Below are 17,332 nucleotides of genomic sequence, written 5' to 3' on the forward strand. Positions count from 1 at the left end.
GAAATGTTGGCAAGCTTGACAATTCAATAAATGGGGCTTGTTGGCTCAAGGTAAACAGCGATAAACCCCTGAGACACTTTTTGGTAAATGACCAAACTCTGTGGAAGATAGAAAGTAGAATAGCATAGAGTTCAGCGCAAAGTTTGCACGCTTGCATTGTCCTGCCTTCATCGCTTATGTTTCAGGATGCCAGGAATCAGCAGAAGGACACAACAGGGTGGGATGGTGTCCTTGATTCAGATCCTCTTTCCCACCGTCGGTGTGAGGAGGCAGTGTCGCTATAGCCTTTGCCCAGAGTACCATGGAGAGAGATTCTGGCGGTGGCTGCACTACACATCCAGGACATAGCCAGGCCCAAGAGCGGGATCTCCGGCAGGCACAGACATGTGATCCAATGCTGAGCCAGCTTGGTGAAGCAGTGGTTGGTGGGGTGCCAGAGACTAGCATGGAGCAGTGTGACGTCTTTGGATCCCCAAAGCCTACTATTCCCAGTGGGAAAAAGGGGGGGATCCCTTCTGCTGCCTGACATGCTGGGGTTAGGGTTAGGTCCCAGAGGGGCGTGAACTTGGGCACGTCATTCTCAAGCCGGGGGCCCTCATGGAACAGCTGGGGGTTGATATCTTTGGACCCCCATTTCCAGTGACTGATAAAGACCACAACTGCTAAATCCTTGTGGCTGTGGGTTATTTCAGTTATCACCGTAGCCAGGGGAGGGGTATTGAGGTGCAGGTCTTTTCATAAGTTCTGCCGGCAGCTGGCCTGGGGGTGAAGACGACACACACTACCCTGTCCCACCCCCAGAGGGGGGGCTGGTGGTACACTTCAACTACCCTGTTACCCTGTCCCACCCCCAGAGGGGGCGCTGGTGGTGGTGCACTTTAACCCAAAGTTTGCCATCCAACTCACCATCCTCTGTCACCACCAGCCTGACTGGGCCCTGTGTTTGTGTTTTAGTATTTCATTATGTCAACCTACGTGTTGTATGACTTTGCTAATCAGTTATTAAAGTAAACAAGAAAGATATTTGATGAAATCTAATACATTAAAAAGGACAACAAAGAGGAGATTCCTCTGAGACTATCACAGTAATGTACAGAGGGAGAAACAGCATTAAACAGCCTGTACCGGTGTAGCATGTACTTCCTGTTGGTAGCTAGTGGAGGATACTGCTGGCTACGGGTTGGATCAGTTGTATTATGAAGCTCAGGTACACTCATGGGAGCCAAACCAGAGTAAATAAATAGGCTAGAAATCCTGCTTTCAATTCAAACAGTTAATTTATTAGTTGCTTGATATGAGAATGCTCCATTTCCTACCGATATTTTTGACTTTATAGACTTTGTGTGATTGAAGAAGCCAGCTGCTGATGGGCTGAGGAAGAATAAGCATAATAGGTCTTGCAGGTGCTACTCTTTTGTTGAGGTCCCTCAACAATGCTACGATTGTTGAGGGAAGTATTAGGGTTAAATACGATAACAGAGCGATATTTCACAAACTAAAATTGCATGGAACCACCATTCCTCTCCTACCTTGCACCAAAGCCTATTCTGTAAAACATCTTGCGACACATCACACGACTCAGCAGTTATTAAACAATCAACAAATTTATTCTTCAATCTCCGTTATAACATCTGAAACACAAAATCCTATAATACAGATCTTAGTTAGCAAAGAAAACAAATGAATGTGGAGCGGAGCATTGCGAAGGATAGTAGCCTGGTTAAAACAGCAGCAGAGACACACTGGGAAGGTTTTCAACAAGCTCTTTCACATGTTAGTGACCAGATGTTTCCTAAATAGACAAACCACTCACTAAATTACAAAACAACTCCAGGATTTGTCAACTGCCCAAAAAAAAAAAAAGCACAATATAGCAAAGACAGGTTTTAATAGTGAAACATGTGAAAGTCTGGACAGGTAACATGGACTGTGTTTCAACCTAAATGTTCTATCATTTAACCTAACGCAGCACTATAGGGAATTGGGAGCCACCCTTCTGGAATGCAACACCATTTTTTCCACACAAGATGACATCAAGATAACAAGATCAGTGCAGCAGTGAAAAAACGTTAAGTCTGGATCTTCTGTACAAACTAGGACTTGCACAGATTTTCTAAAAATTCTAAAAGTCAGCATATTTACAGGAGTGGTCAGGAAAAAAAAATAAAAACACATTCTCACAATCATCCTTTATTTACTCCTCATCTCTTGCTGTGTCAATGGGGGTGAGGAAAAGGAGCAAGGGATGTGCTGGTTTATAGGATAATGGTTGAAGACCAGCTCTGGGAACAACATTTATTTTGCAATAAGTGTGATGGTCACCGTAAATGGTGACCATTGGTCAACAATACATTTATTTACTTATGTTAATTGTGGCTTAACAAGGTAATGTGTGGCCCTGGGACAGGTTTGGGGGGGGGGGGGGACTCAGACGTAGAACAACCGTACCCTCGATGTGCTGACGTGGAGGTCGTCATCGTAGAACTTGGTCTCAATAATCACGTTCCCACTACGAGAGAGACATATTTAGAGAACCAGTTAAAATGATACTGTAGAAATAAAAGGTATACAGTACTAATAAGAGATAATCAACAACAAAAAATTAAAGACTTTATTCTAAAATACTTTTTTATAGGAATCATGCTACAAAATGTACAAAAACAACAAGCTTTACAATAAAAAAATTGTGCTTTGAGTCTTATAGCAGCCAATATGATTGCTGCCTTAATGTTATCCTAATGTCAAATAAGTCAGAATCTGAGACTCACGTGAGTACATGAGCTGGCATCATCTGGGACTCCGGAGCCGCTTCAATCAGAGACTGCCACGTGTTGGTTGAGTTGGGAATGACAAAGCCAAACTCAAAGAACCATTCTGGTGGGAGGAGAGGAATCAAACATCAGGGATGTCAAAGGGAACAGAGAACCTAAACCAGTATACTTGTTGTTGATGTCATTAGGATAGTTAAATAATCCAACTCGTCAGAATATGCACAACATCATAATTGCAAACCGGGGCCAATTTAACATGGTTGAAAGAATAAATATTTCTGCTATTGTCAGGTCAATATTATTTGGGATTCTTGATCAGGTGCAAAGAAAATACGTACGCAAAAGGTGCTGATGTCAAAAATAACAACCCAAAATAAATTCATGCTTATGCATACATATTGGTATATTAACAGTGGAATCTTCTAAACAATTTTTTTATACATTTGATATTAAGTAAAAACAAACAAATCTACAAAAGGTCAACTGTCAAGACTTTGTTAGAGCAGTACGGCTTATCTACTGTCCCTGTGAAATCACCACCACTAGACACTAAGGCTGGAGATTACAGGCTGTTTACATTACTTATGTTACTGTCCCACATTATGCCTGTTGAGGTTTACCTTCTAGACATTGTCCTTTAAAAAAGACCTTTTGCTCCAACCTGAACTTCTCCAATTTCTCAGAGGAGGAAAAATTCAGTTCCCTTGATACCGCTTTACACTTGAGAATCTTCTTTGGAACACGAGCTAGAGAAGGAGGGAAAAATAAATCTTTACAAGAAAGCAAGGGATGGGGGTCTTTGGCTTAGCAGCAAGCGTGTGGAGCTGGCGGCACGCGGTCGGTCAAATATGGAGACTGAAACACTTCAGCACATTTCAGTGCGAAAACCATTTTTCAAACAAGCACATACAACATCATCAAGGGCCTACAAAAAACTGAAAATAAAAATGGGTAGATTAAAATTATAAAATCTTTTTTTATACTTCTGGCAAAAAGAAGAGAGTTGTGAAAAGTAAATAGTGTGTATTTAACTTGTATTGGATAGATATAACAACACCAGTGGATCGACTCTACATTGTATTAAACTGAATTTGGACTTGTAAGAACCGTTAATGTAATAACGATACACAATGTAATGAAAACCAATAATCTCATAACTTTTCAGTTGAATGTAAAATGCTTAGCAGATAAAGTTATGATTTTTTCCCCATGTAACGTTGAACACAAGTTACATTCAATTACATTACATAATTACATTACCAAGAAAGCAAATTATATTTGTCTTAGTGTTATAATCATTTTAAACATAAGTGAATCAAAAAGTAATCGTACAGTGGAATTACTCAATCCCAAGCAACCACCCAGAACCCCCAAGCAAGGCCCTAGTAACCACCCCAAACATCCCTAGCAACCAGCCAGAACACCCAACAACCAGACAGATTACCTTGATAATGTAATAATTTGTGTATAATGCTATTCATTATGACATTATGCACAAGAACGGGATTATGTTCACCCTGGGGAGGTAAAAGCTGCTCCCTCAAACCCTTTGGTGGAGTGCATAAATGGCCTGCCTTCCATATAGGGGTGCATCCTGCTGGCCTATTTCTGTGTTACCAGCACTGTTATACCTGTTAGCAGTGAATGCAGAGGTTCTGTCCAAACAATGCAATGCAATCTCCAGAGGGATGCTCATTCTTGAGGTAGCTAAGGAGCTGTGTGCAAGCCGAAGAATGGTCAGGGGAGTCAGCACTGCATGTAAACAGCAATTAGCTTTGGTCTCTTCCCAGCCACAAAAGAAGAGAGGTGCCAGGTATTCAGGGAACATTTAGCTAAATCTTCTATCCTACAATAATTTCTCAAATCATTAAGAAAACATTGACAATTTATAGGGGGCAGGATAGTCTCGTTGTTAGGTTATTTGACTCCAAGCAGAACGGTTCTCTAATTGTCCCATCACATATTGCATAAGTATCATTGTGTGAATCAGTGTACCTTCATGTTCTACTCCCGGTAGAGAAAGGTCGTCTGTTCCCTGCCAAAGCACCTTGCCCGTCTCTGCGTCCCGGAGATTCATCCAATTCCTGACAGACAGTTAAGGAATAAAAAGGAAACAAAAGGAAACAAACAAGTACAAGAGCAAGAAAATTACAGTGACACAGCAGTAAACCATGAAGGTGTAATTATACTGTAGTTATACATCCAGGGTCTTTATTTGCCATTCAAACTTTTACTGTCTCGGGTCTTATGACGTTTTTTATTGAGTGGGAACTCTATTCCGAGAATCCATCCATGTGAGTAATTCAATATTATTATTTTTTTTTCAGAAGGCAAAGACAAACATCACCAAGTCCCTCCCCTTGTAGTTATTGTTGCTAAGACAAATAAACTGACCGAAGCAACAAAAACAGTGCTGGCTGACATTACACAAGAGTATATTCCTCCTAGAAACCACCAGAAAGGCCTACATTATGCAAAGGGTAAAAAGGTAAAAGGTAAAAAAAAATTCAAATTCAAATTTGTGTAAAAATTATAAATATACTTTTTTTATAACTTCGTGCAGAACGATATAAGGCCTCAGTCCATGCAAAATGATAAAAACTATCTTCCTAAATTCATTAAAGGCCCAGGTGCCTGGCAGATTAGAGCCATGTCTAGTTGATTAAGTTGATCTTGGTCCACCCTCCAGACTCACTTCTAGACCTAGATGCTGATCCCATCGCCAAACACCACCAGCAACGTTCAGGAGCACTAGAAAAGCTTTTTTTAATCACTGAATTCCTGCCTTATTTTAGTGAAAAAATACAACATATGTAGCCAAGCTAAATTTAATTTGATTTTGTTTTATTTTTGGTCAATGTTCCTATTTTTTTGTTTTATTGTGAACTTCTCCAAAGATTGGTTCCTGTGTAAGTTGGTTCCACATTGTTGTTTTCTATGGCATGCCTTTTGTTTCCCTGGGGAGTGGTTTGGCGTTACACCTGTGTGTCAAGCTTCAGTGGGTGCTGATGCACGGAGCTGAAATAAACTCGATCGACTCTACATTACATAACTCGACTCCTGTGTATGCCTCACTCAACGAATACCAGACACAACGCAGAAACCCATCGGTTACAAATGGTGCCGTGACCCGGATTCTTCAGATCAGCCGCTGCAGATCGCCGAGGTTATGCTGTGAGCAAGTAAGCGTATCGTACCGCAAGCAGGAAGGATCCGTTGATCGTTGAGACCTTTGATAAAAAGTGTTTTTTGTTTTTATTGTGGCTGTATTTTCCCACAATTTATCGTTATTTTTCCTCAAATACAGTGTCTCTACACATGTCTCTGTACAGTTAAATATTATTTTAACATCATATTTTCACTGTTATATTCCACCATATTCATTATGTTTGAATTATAATGGATTTTACACCATTTGGGAGGGGTAGAGGGTGGTTGCAAGCAGGGAATGCAGAGCAAACTAGGAAGCCAGGCATTAGCAGCCCTCAGAGTACAGATAATGGTATGCCTTTAGCAAGGTAGATGTTTTCTACTCGCGCCTCTGCTAGTAATGACACTCTTACACAACTGCGTGACCTTTTAGGGGAGCTAGGAACCCACATTGGAGACACTGTTGTAAGTCGCATATTAGCCAGCCAAACGCCTACCCCCACACTCAGTAGCCCACCCCCCATGACTCCCCCTCCATTCGAGCCCATGCCCTCCCCAGTTGATATGTCTCGTCTGAACATCATAGTAAAGGCAGCCGTCAAGGAACCAGTGATGTATAGAGGAGATGGCTCGGACAAATACACAGTACACGATTGGATAGACGTGATGTACACTTACCTGCATAAAAAGAACTTTCCAACTTCAGAGCAGGCCGATGAAATCCTCAGTCACCTTTTGGGACGAGCTAAGAGTATCATTAAAGTGGGGCTGAAGAGTAGTGCTGATATCAACACACACCCTGAAGTGGTATACGACATACTCAGAAGATACTCTCCCATGTCCAGCTAACCGATGGCTGATTTCTATTCTACACAGCCTGATGCAAATGAGAACCCAGTGGATTACTGGGTCCGGCTCAATACAGCAGCTGAGCACGCTGACCGGCATCTGCAGAAAAGTGGAGAAAAGATGGTGAACATGTCAGCGCAAATTGCTATGATGTTCATCAGGAACTGCCCCAACCCTGAACTCTCCGGTGTGTTCCAGTGTAAGCCGATCAGCAAATGGTCAGCCATGGAAGTGCAAGAGGCTATCCATGAGCACTAGAGGGAGCATCAGGCAAGGAGGAGGCCCATTAAAGCAGCGAAGTTCAAAATGGTGACAGCAGCTGCCACTACCTGTTTACCTGTAGTTGAGGAGCTGACTGCAATGAGAGTTGGAGTTCAAGAACCTCCTACACAGCCAAAGGTGAGTGCAGTCACCGCTTCAGAAGCAGGGGCCTTAGAACGAGTATTGAGCATGCTGGAAGGCGTTCTGGCCAGGGCAGCTTCACCGGTCCAACAGCCGACCCAGTGGACACGCCCCACTTCTTGCCGTGTGTCTGGTGACAAAACTCACATCACACGTGAACACTGCATGAAAGAGAAGAGGTGCTTCGGGTGCCTGGAACCTGGCCACGCAAGGAGAGATTGCACACAAGCCGTACCATGCCAAACCCAAGCAGAGAACCACACACCCAACCAGGGAAACTGAGTTGCTCACACTACAGAGGGCAAAGTGTGAGTACGTCGTGTCAGACCCTCAAAACCGAAGAAGACTTACGCTCAATATATGAAGAGAGCTGCAAGGCTACACCGAATGGCAGCGTCATGATTTTCCAGAATATACACAAGCTTGAGAGGGCAGATGATCTATTCTACACTGATGTGCGGGTCAATGACCAAGTTGCACTGCACGCAATGCTAGACACTGGTTCAATGGCTTGTACAATGAGTGAAGAGGAGGAGCTCCACAAGGCAGGGTTGTTGTCAGAGGGTGCTCAGCCCAGCAAAGACATCTTTCTGATGGGTTGTGGTGGTGTGCATGTGCGGCCCAAGTGCATTCACCAGCTAAAGTTGAAAATCTATGGACAAGACGCAATCGTGCCCACATTAGTCGTGCCAGGCCAGCGTGACCAAATGATAGTCGGCATCAATTTGCTGAAACCCCTGCTACGCCAATTCAAGCAAGATCCCAGCTTTTGGCGCGTGATGAGTAAAGCTGACTCCACTGGTGAACCAGGCATCAAACAGTTCTTGAGCATGCTCTTGGGCATAACAAGATGGAAAGGTGACATTATCCCAGACGTCATTGGAACTGTGAAACTTACTAATGCTGTGACACTGATGCCCAAACAGGAGCACATAGTGTGGGGAAAGCTTCCTGGAAAGGCTCCTATCTCAGAGGGAAGTACCATACTGGTGGAACCTTCAAAGTCCCACTCAAACCGGAAAAGCATCATGGTAGGGAGAACTGTGGCATCAATGAGTGGAGACAGGTGGGTTCCTGTGAAGGTCGTGAACCCAAGTGACAAGCCTGTAACACTGAGGAGGAACATGAAGTTAGCTGATGTTTCACCATGTGTGGCGCTTGAAGACTTTGAGCTCGGAGTGGACTATGTCGCCGACACAGAGCCAAAAGCACAAGGCCAAAGTGTAAGAGTAAACACTGACCATGTCCCTGACACCTCTGTTACTCCCACCCTTCAGGATAAGCTTGCTGATCTTGGATTGGACCCCTTATTGGAAGAGTCAACTCGTGGAACTCATACAGCGGCATGGAGATGTGTTCTCCAAGGACAAGCTAGACTGTGGCCTGGCCAAAGACTTTGTCCACAGGATCCATCTGACCGATGAGCGCCCCTTCCGTCTAGCATACCGCCGTGTCCCACCAAGCCAATACCAGAAACTAAGGGAAGTCCTCTCTGATATGGAGAAGAACATTATACACAAGTCATCAAGTGAGTAGGCCTCGCTATTAGTATTGGTTTGGAAAAAGAATGGAGAGCTACACATCTGTGTGGACTACCGGTGGCTTAATGCACGCACAGTGAAGGATGCCCATCCAGTACCCCACCAAGCTGACTGTTGGACTTGGACTTGACATCGGGGTTCTACAATGTCCCCATGCATGAACAGGACAAGAAGTTTACTGCCTTCTGAGTTCAACCGACTACCCCAAGGCCTGTGCAACAGCCTGGCGAGTTTCATGTGCCTCATGATGAGTGTCTTTGGAGACCAAAACTTCCTGACCCTGCTGTGCTTCCTCAACGATGTTTTGTTTTTTGCCCCAAATGAAGAGGAAGCCCTCAAAAGACTCGAAATGGTCTTTAAGCGGTTGAGAGGACATGGGCTTAAGTTGGCACCGAAGAAGTGCCATTTCCTTCGGCGAAGTGTCAAGTTCTTGGGCCACATCATTAACGAGAACGGAGTTGCCACTGATTCTGAAAAGATACAAGTCTTCACAGACATGAGTGAAGCGGATTTGATGATGGAGGATGGAGTCACACCTTCAGCAAAAAAGATCAAGTCTTTCCTCGGTATGATAATGTATTACCAGAGATTCATACAAAACTGTTCCAGTATGGCAAAGCCCCTGTTTTCTCTGACCGCCGCTGCTACTGGAAAGGCCAACGCAAAACGGGCTTCTCACTTCAAAAGGCTCAGCCCAGACGATTGGACTCAAGAACAGAGCAACTCATTCAACCAACTAAAGGCTGCTCTGCTGAACTCAGTTGTGTTGGCTCATCCGGACTTTGGCCCTTTCATCCTCTCAACTGCGCCATGGGTCAGCGAGAGACTTATAACAGAGCCGTATGGAGCTCTGCTGGAAGAAGCGCAGCAGATCCGAGATGGCAGGATACAGGATGTGTTTCGGCTGAGCACCAACTGCCAAGAGGTCAAAATGGGTGGATCTGAAGTGGCATGCAGTTCAATAAGCAGTGAAGAAGTGACAGCAGTCCTGGATGGTCAGATTGAGTGGGGTGAGGGACCCAAAGGACAAGTGATCTCCTGGCTGGCAAACAATGTACATAAGCTTGTTACACCAGGTGAAAGTGCCCTACATGTCTTCTCCCTTAAAGAGCTCCAAGACAAGCAACAGGAAAACACTATACTGGCAAGAGTCATACACTACGTATCAAGTGGCAGGAGACCATCGAGGAGAGAAAGACTCAAAGAGCCTCTCAAAGTCCAGAAAACTCTAAAGCAGTGGGAAAGCTCAAGATGTTGGATGGCATCCTGAATAGAGTGATCAAAGACTCACTAACTGGGAGAAGGCGGTACCATTATGTCGTGGCTGCATCACTGGCCAAGCAGGCTCTGCAGGGTGTCCATGATGATGCTGGGCACCAGGGACAGCACAGGACTCTGTACCTGGCGAGGCAGAGGTTCTTCTGGGTTGACTTGGAACGGGATGTCCGCGAATATGTCAAGTCATGCAAGCGCTTTGTGGTAAGCAAGACACCCGAACCTGAAGGGAGAGCGCCTCTCGAGAGCCTCAAAACAACAAGCCCTCTCGAGATGGTCTGCATTGACTTTTGGTCAGCCGAAATCCCAAATGGAAATACTGTGGATGTCCTGGTCATCACTGATCATTTCACAAAAATGGCTCATGCTTTTCCATGTCACGATCAGTCAGCAAAGCAAGTTGCTCATCAGCTCTGGGATCAATACTTCTGTGTCTACGGCTTCCCAGAGAGAATTCACTCCGACCAAGGAGCCAACTTTGAGAGCCAGTTGATCCGAGAGTTGCTGCTGATCTCTGGTGTAAAGAAGTCGAGGACAACGTCTTATCATCCCATGAGAAACGGTGTGGTTGAACGCTTCAACCAGACATTGGGAATCATGATCAGAGCACTCCCTCCAAGAGCCAAGCAAAAATGGACCCAAATGTGGCAGACATTGACTTTCGCCTACAACTGCACTGCCCACGAGTCGACAGGCTATGCCCCATTCTATCTAATGTACGGGAGGATCCCCAGACTCCCAGTTGACGTAATGTTCCACAATGTGGAGAGGGACTGGGACATCGCTGACTATGATAAATATGTCCTTAAACTGAGGGTGGAGTTAAAAGAGGCATTATCATCTGCCTAGGCCAATGCTGTCACGAGTCAGCAGCACCAAACTGAACTTTACAACAAAAGGACCAGAGGTCATGACATCGCTGAGGGAGACCAAGTGCTCTTGTCAAACAAATGTGAAAGGGGACGCAAGAAGTTGTCGGACAAATGGGAGTCTGTCCCGTACATGGTGGTCTCAAGAGATCCAAGGTGTCATACCTATCGGATAAGGAACACAAGAGTGGCCGTGAAAAGGTTGTGCATCGCAACCGCCTCCTGTGCGCAAACTTTCTTGGACTGGAGTTGGAAGATGAAGAGGATGTTGACGCATCGTTCACTGAGTCATCTGAATCGAGCCACGATGAGACACACAGTCGCTTGTCAGATGTGGCGACAGGTGATGTCACAGAGGACAGGACATTGAGTTGGGTTCTGGATAGTGCTTCTGTCAACCCACCATGTCTTGACGCTGGTGAAGAACCTGAAGACGTTGACCTGGGTGAAAGTGTTAGCCAGAGGCCAATGAGTGTGTCAAGTGTGGTCGATGAGACAGGCTATAGCGACGACCCCCCAAGCACAGTGATTAGTGTTGTCTCCCGTATTAGAACAAGGGTGGGTAGGCTGGTGAAACCTGTAGATAGACTCATTTAGAACATGACCCATAGGAAAATACTAGCTTGAGTAATGAACCTCTGTAAACCATCAAGTACTTTAAGACAGTTCTTTAATACAGTGTTTGTGTTGAACATGTGTTACAGTAGCAGTGGTAAATATTAGGTACTTCTTGTCTTGGGAAAGGTATATTTTAGCATTACCTTTATGAAGGGATGTGTAAGGTGGTGTAAAGGGCCCCCTTTTTTTTGCAAGTGTACCCGGGAGGGTTGCGCAGCCCTCCTCGGCCATTTTCTCAGTAATATGAGTAACTAATAAGTTGCATAACGTGAATGTATTGGAGTATTCTGCTGAGTCTTTAAGTATTTTGGTGAAGTTCAGAGGGGAGCATGTATAAACCTCCATAACTCGACTCCTGTGTGTGCCTCACTCAACGAATACCAAACACAACGCAGAAACCCATCGGTTACACATATATATATATATATATAACAGAATTTTTCCTCCTCTGAGAAATTGGAGAAGTTCGGGTTGGAGCAAAAGTAAAAAAAATCTTCATAAGTAATGTAAACAGCCTGTAATCTCCAGCCTCAGTGTCTAGTGGTGGTGTTTTCACAGGGAAAGTAGATAAACCAGACTGCTCTTCCAAAGTCTTGACAGTTGACCTTTTGTAGATTTATTTGGTTTTACTTAATATCAAATGTATAAAAAAATTGTTTAGAAGATTCCACTGTTAATATACCAATATGCATGCATAAGCATGCATTCACACGTTCTTAATATTTTGGGTTGTTATTTTTGACATCAGCTCCTTTTGCGTACATATTTTCTTTGCACCTGATCAAGAATCCCAAATAATATTGACCTGACAATAGCAGAAATATTTATTCTTTCAACCATGTTAAATTGCATGAGTCCCGGTTTGCAATTATGATGTTGTACATATTCTGACGAGTTGGATTAATTAACTATCCTAATGACATCAACAACAATTATACTGGTTTAGGTTCTCTGTTCCCTTTGACAACACTGATGTTTGATTCCTCTCCTCCCACCAGAATGGTTCTTTGAGTTTGGCTTTGTCATTCCAAACTCAACCAACACGTGGCAGTCTCTGATTGAAGCGGCTCCGGAGTCCCAGATGATGCCAGCTCATGTACTCACGTGAGTCTCAGATACTGACTAATTTGACATTAGGATAACGTTAAGGCAGCCATCATATTGGCTGGTATAAGACTCAAAGCACAATTTTGTATTGTAAAGCTTGTTGTTTTTGTACATTTTGTAGCATGATTCCTATAAAAAAGTATTTTATAAAAAAGTCCTTAATTTTTTGTTGTTGATTATCTCTTATTAGTACTGCATACATTTATTGCTACAGTGACATTTTAACCGCTTCTCTAAATATGTCTCTCTTGCAGTGGGAACGTGATTATTGAGACCAAGTTCTACGATGACGACCTCCACGTCAGCACATCGAGGGTACGGTTGTTCTACGTCTGAGTCCCCCCCCCAAACCCGTCCCAGGGCCACACATTACCTTGTTAAGCCACAATTAACATAATTAAATAAATGTATTGTTGAGCAATGGTCACCATTTACGTGACCATTGCTGGTCTTCCACCATTGTCCTATAAACCAGCACATCCCTTGCTCCTTTTCCTCACCACCATTGACACAGCAAATTACGAATGACTTGTTTAAATATTTTGTAGCATATAAATATATAAGTATATTAAATCTTGGCAGTGTCTTGGAGCCATCGCCACTTTCACAACTAATCCAACCCCTTATTCCCAAGTTATTATTAATAGCTTCACATATATAAGGGACAGGTGCATATTCTTAATGAGCTCCAAGGAAAGAGACCCCCTGGGAGATTTAGAACATCCAGCGCATCCAGGAAATGTATTTTGGGGGGGGGGACTAGGCCATGTGAAGAGGGCCTCTCCCCTCCTAAATCTATTGGCGTTCATTACACATTCCCACATATCACAGAAAAATGGATGTTATGCAGCCTTATGTTTTTCTACAAAAATTAATTTAGGGCTACATTTTCTCCCTTAAAAAAAGGAAATGCAGAGCCACGATGGTACCCCCAAACGAAGTGATGATTTGAAAAATAGACTATATTGTATAATAAATATTGGCCAAAAAAGCTCACAGGGAGACGGGCTGGTACTAAAAGACTAGATGAAATCCTAACATTAACAAAAAACTACTAATTGCAAACTATTGTGTGGAACGTCCGTTAACATGTGGTAGGCGGCACAAAAAAACCTTCTTTTGTGTTGTTCGGGTACAAGGAGTCCTGTCACACTCAGACACTACTTAGTGTCAATAACACCTGCCAACAGGCCTGCAATTTCTCTCTAGACCATCTGTGATAGCCCTTATAGGACAGCTCACTTGTCCGATATTGTCTAGAGGCCAAACAACAATGAGTTGACACTATATAGCTTGACAGTTTGCTTGCCGTGTTTACATTAAGTGTATTTCCAAATGGGTGGGACGTCAGCCTGGGAAACACTGATCTAGGATGGGAAAACAATAGTAGAAACCACCTAGACTTAGACTGCATTTTAGCCACTCCCCATTTATAACCGCTTATTGGAGAGTGTGCATTTCCAATGTCTGTAACTTTTACTTTAACGTCAATCAAAGTATATTTATTACTTTTTTGTTGCGTAATTAAAAATCCTTCAGTAACAAGAACATTAAATGCATTCATTCTCTTCAAATAATTAATGAGTATTTCCCATGATCCATGATCACCAGTAAACCAAATCAAAGCTGCCATCAGCATTATAGGCAAAATGATCCAAAAGTAATAGACAAAGAATATACTGGAACTACAAAGAGAGATAATCTGTTAATGTGCTTCACCACAAAGAGTAAACATATTATTGTCTTTCTTTGAGCAAGTGCATAGCCTTTTTCCTCCAAAATGTAATCACACACCTTTGATGCAATTCTTTTTTAAACTTTGTGTTTAAGTTAAAGCAAATCACTTAAATCATCAGAGCATGACATTATTACATAAGAATGTCTAAAAGTGGGAGAAATTCATATGGGAATACAGAAATAAATATTAGTAACAAATGATTTGCCCTATAAGACACCAAACACCTAACTAACTATAGCTTACCAGCAAATTAGTTAAGCTGTTGGATCCTTTTTCCCCAAAGTCCCTAATCAAAACTGAGACAAAGGTCAACATGTGGCGTTGTAATCATAAGCACAACAATTAACACATTGTAGCAATCAGACAAAGCCATAGAAACCCTATGGGAAAGACAGTACCCAATGTCGGCAAAAGGGGCCATGAATTGTGGATTCAACTTGCCAAGGAGAACAGAGCTGTCAAGAAGAGATTTACATTTGGTGTCTCCTACTATTGACATGTACGGTTCTGCTTGCATGACTTGACATAAGGTTCTGTTGTCGGCCATCAATATTGTCAACGTATCCTAGCTGCGTCTTGTTCTGAACGACTATTTTACCCCTCCAAAACAGAAGGTCAGTCCAAAACGAGCGGTATGGCTTAGGAAGGAGGATTGGAACCGGGAATACAACATTACCAAAATGACCAACGAGTCACACTAAGCGTTAGTGCAACAGGGTAAGATAGAATGATTTGGATTTGGGCTCATCAGCAATGACTGCTTGTCTTCTGACAGCTGGCCACTTCGCCTTCATTTGATGCCACACACACACCTCCAGGTGATAGTAACCTAGCACTAAACCCTGCATACACAAAAAGTCATAAGACAAAACAATCAAACAAGAGATAACTACTCATCTATTGAAATTAATTTGAGCTACTTTGGCCTGCTGAAAAAGCACAGGGCATTACTAAACCACAGGACCTTACAAAATGCAATGCGTTGCTTAACGTGGTGCCTTACATAACCCAGTGCCTTACCAAACGTGAATACAATTTCTAATCCTAATCCTCTTCTCAATACTCTAGCCGTTGATTTATGACAGGGAAAGGATGCATAAATAAAAATAGTTGCCCCAAAAAAAGCTTGCACATGAGTGAGGTCAAAATATAATGATTAAAAAACTGTAAAAGCATGTTATCATATAAAGATAGCACATAAAATAGCACATGCCCACAATTCACTCCTGCAGTAAATTGGTAATATATTCAAAAATACATGCAGATACAATATGGGGAACCCAGTGAGTAACTGTTGCCATGTCTGCCTACATAATAAAAACCAGGACCAGAGAAATTTAACAGAAGGTCAAACCATGTAATATCGGATGTCCGGAGCTAAAGGTATCCCTATAAAAAATATGAATGCATCAATTTTTGTGGAAACATTCAGAGGGCTGCAACAGAAAATACAGGAACTTATTGAACTTCTATCAGCATAAGCAATTCAGCAGGAGACATATCAATAAATAGAAACTTATAGAGAGAGAAAGATAAAGATGCCTGCCCTATGCATTTGTAATGAATGTGGGTGCATTTCAATTGATTAGATGCGCAATGGTAACGGCTGGACCAACAATGTTATAACAGGACATTTCATTTGTTAAATGCATTGGCCGTAATTTCGTTTGAGCAACAGACTATTGAGGCTACCCAAATAACACACTTACTTAACTTCCACTCTAATCTCAATACAATTTCTGCTGCTGATAATGCCAAAAAATAACCGCTTCAATCAAATGATGTTGCAATGTAGCCCAGTCGCAGCCATGGGATGATAAATAACGATGAAGACACATGGCCTATCTGGGTGTAATCCCCGTTCACGTGAGCACCGGTATGGATGAAGTTGTGGAGCATCCAGTTAATATGCTGATCATGACCAGATGCTACTAGCTGGTAGTAATGGTTAGCGCGTCCCACCACAGCACACACCGACCACAGCTTGTTGTCAAACAACAAGAGGAGCACGTATTTAGCAGTCAGACCCTGGTTCAGCACACATTGGGCCAGAAAGTCACCACTGGGCTTAATGACTTAATGTAACACGGGTCGTCCTGCAACACTTGTCCGGCTGCAGGTTACAGGCTATAGACACAGTCAAGACCCAGACATGAACCGTACGTCATTACACCAGTGAGAGCGTAAACAACCCGTTTAGAACACCAAGCTCAACACATACCGTCTAACTCAGGAGCGATAAAGGATACAGTTTGAAGCCCTTCAAAATTTCCTTGGCCCTGTCTTCGTCCGAAGACATGTTCAATTCTTCGTTTTCCTCCGTTTCGTTAGAGCGATGGAGTGCAAATGATAAATAAGTCGTCGCTTAGGTTATTATATAATTTGACGGTTAAGAAGGATAGTTAACTGCCTTGCAAATAAAATAGCAATTTCTGGTTTAACTTCAGCGAATCTAAATGTAATCTGTGTGTGCTGAATTGATCCGATAAACCAAGAAGTTGAATGGCAGCTAAACTAATCAATAGTAAACAACCTATGGTGCAAGACAGCCAACCAGGTCCTTTAAAGAGGTAGGAAGGGCGGGCCTTAACGGGATAGAAGCGCGTCACTGGTAGCGACGATTAGCGAACTTTGTAGGAGGAGTTTGAGTTTTTTTTTTTATCCCGCAACTGGCTGTAGGCTTCAGGAATCGGTCACCCTCACTATTTAAATCCTTCGCCAGGAGGTTTGTGGCTTATTTCACAACGACCTACCCCGATGCGTACTCACTCGGGTAGGCTTTCATCGTTACCCTCCACATCCATCCCTGATTTACCAACTGATAACAACATATCTTCAGAGGACCAAAAGGCAGTTGCGTGTGCTCGTACGTGCACTCTTTTCCTATGTGCACGCACGCAGGCCCTTGTGCGCGGCGCGCTCGCAAGCTCAGTGATACCCTAACCAGCACTTGCACTGTTTTGTGTTTTGACATCTTAAACAGATATTTGATGTGCAATATTAGTATGACTA

General features: G+C 43.1%; 1 protein-coding gene across 1 annotated transcript; it reads right to left on the reverse strand.

Annotated features, from left to right (window-relative positions):
* Positions 1-1,623: 1,623 nt before the first annotated feature.
* On the reverse strand, positions 1,624-16,799 carry pde6d (phosphodiesterase 6D, cGMP-specific, rod, delta). The gene is made up of 5 exons (XM_079740630.1): positions 16,570-16,799; positions 4,767-4,855; positions 3,392-3,517; positions 2,769-2,874; positions 1,624-2,509 (listed from the first exon to the last, which is right to left on the reverse strand). Exons 1-5 carry the CDS (start codon positions 16,617-16,619, stop codon positions 2,428-2,430), a joined length of 453 nt encoding a protein of 150 aa, XP_079596756.1. The 5' UTR covers positions 16,620-16,799; the 3' UTR covers positions 1,624-2,427.
* Positions 16,800-17,332: the final 533 nt, after the last annotated feature.

This window comes from Pollachius pollachius (assembly GCF_949987615.1).
Source record: "Pollachius pollachius genome assembly, chromosome: 7".
Classification (NCBI taxonomy): domain Eukaryota; kingdom Metazoa; phylum Chordata; class Actinopteri; order Gadiformes; family Gadidae; genus Pollachius; species Pollachius pollachius.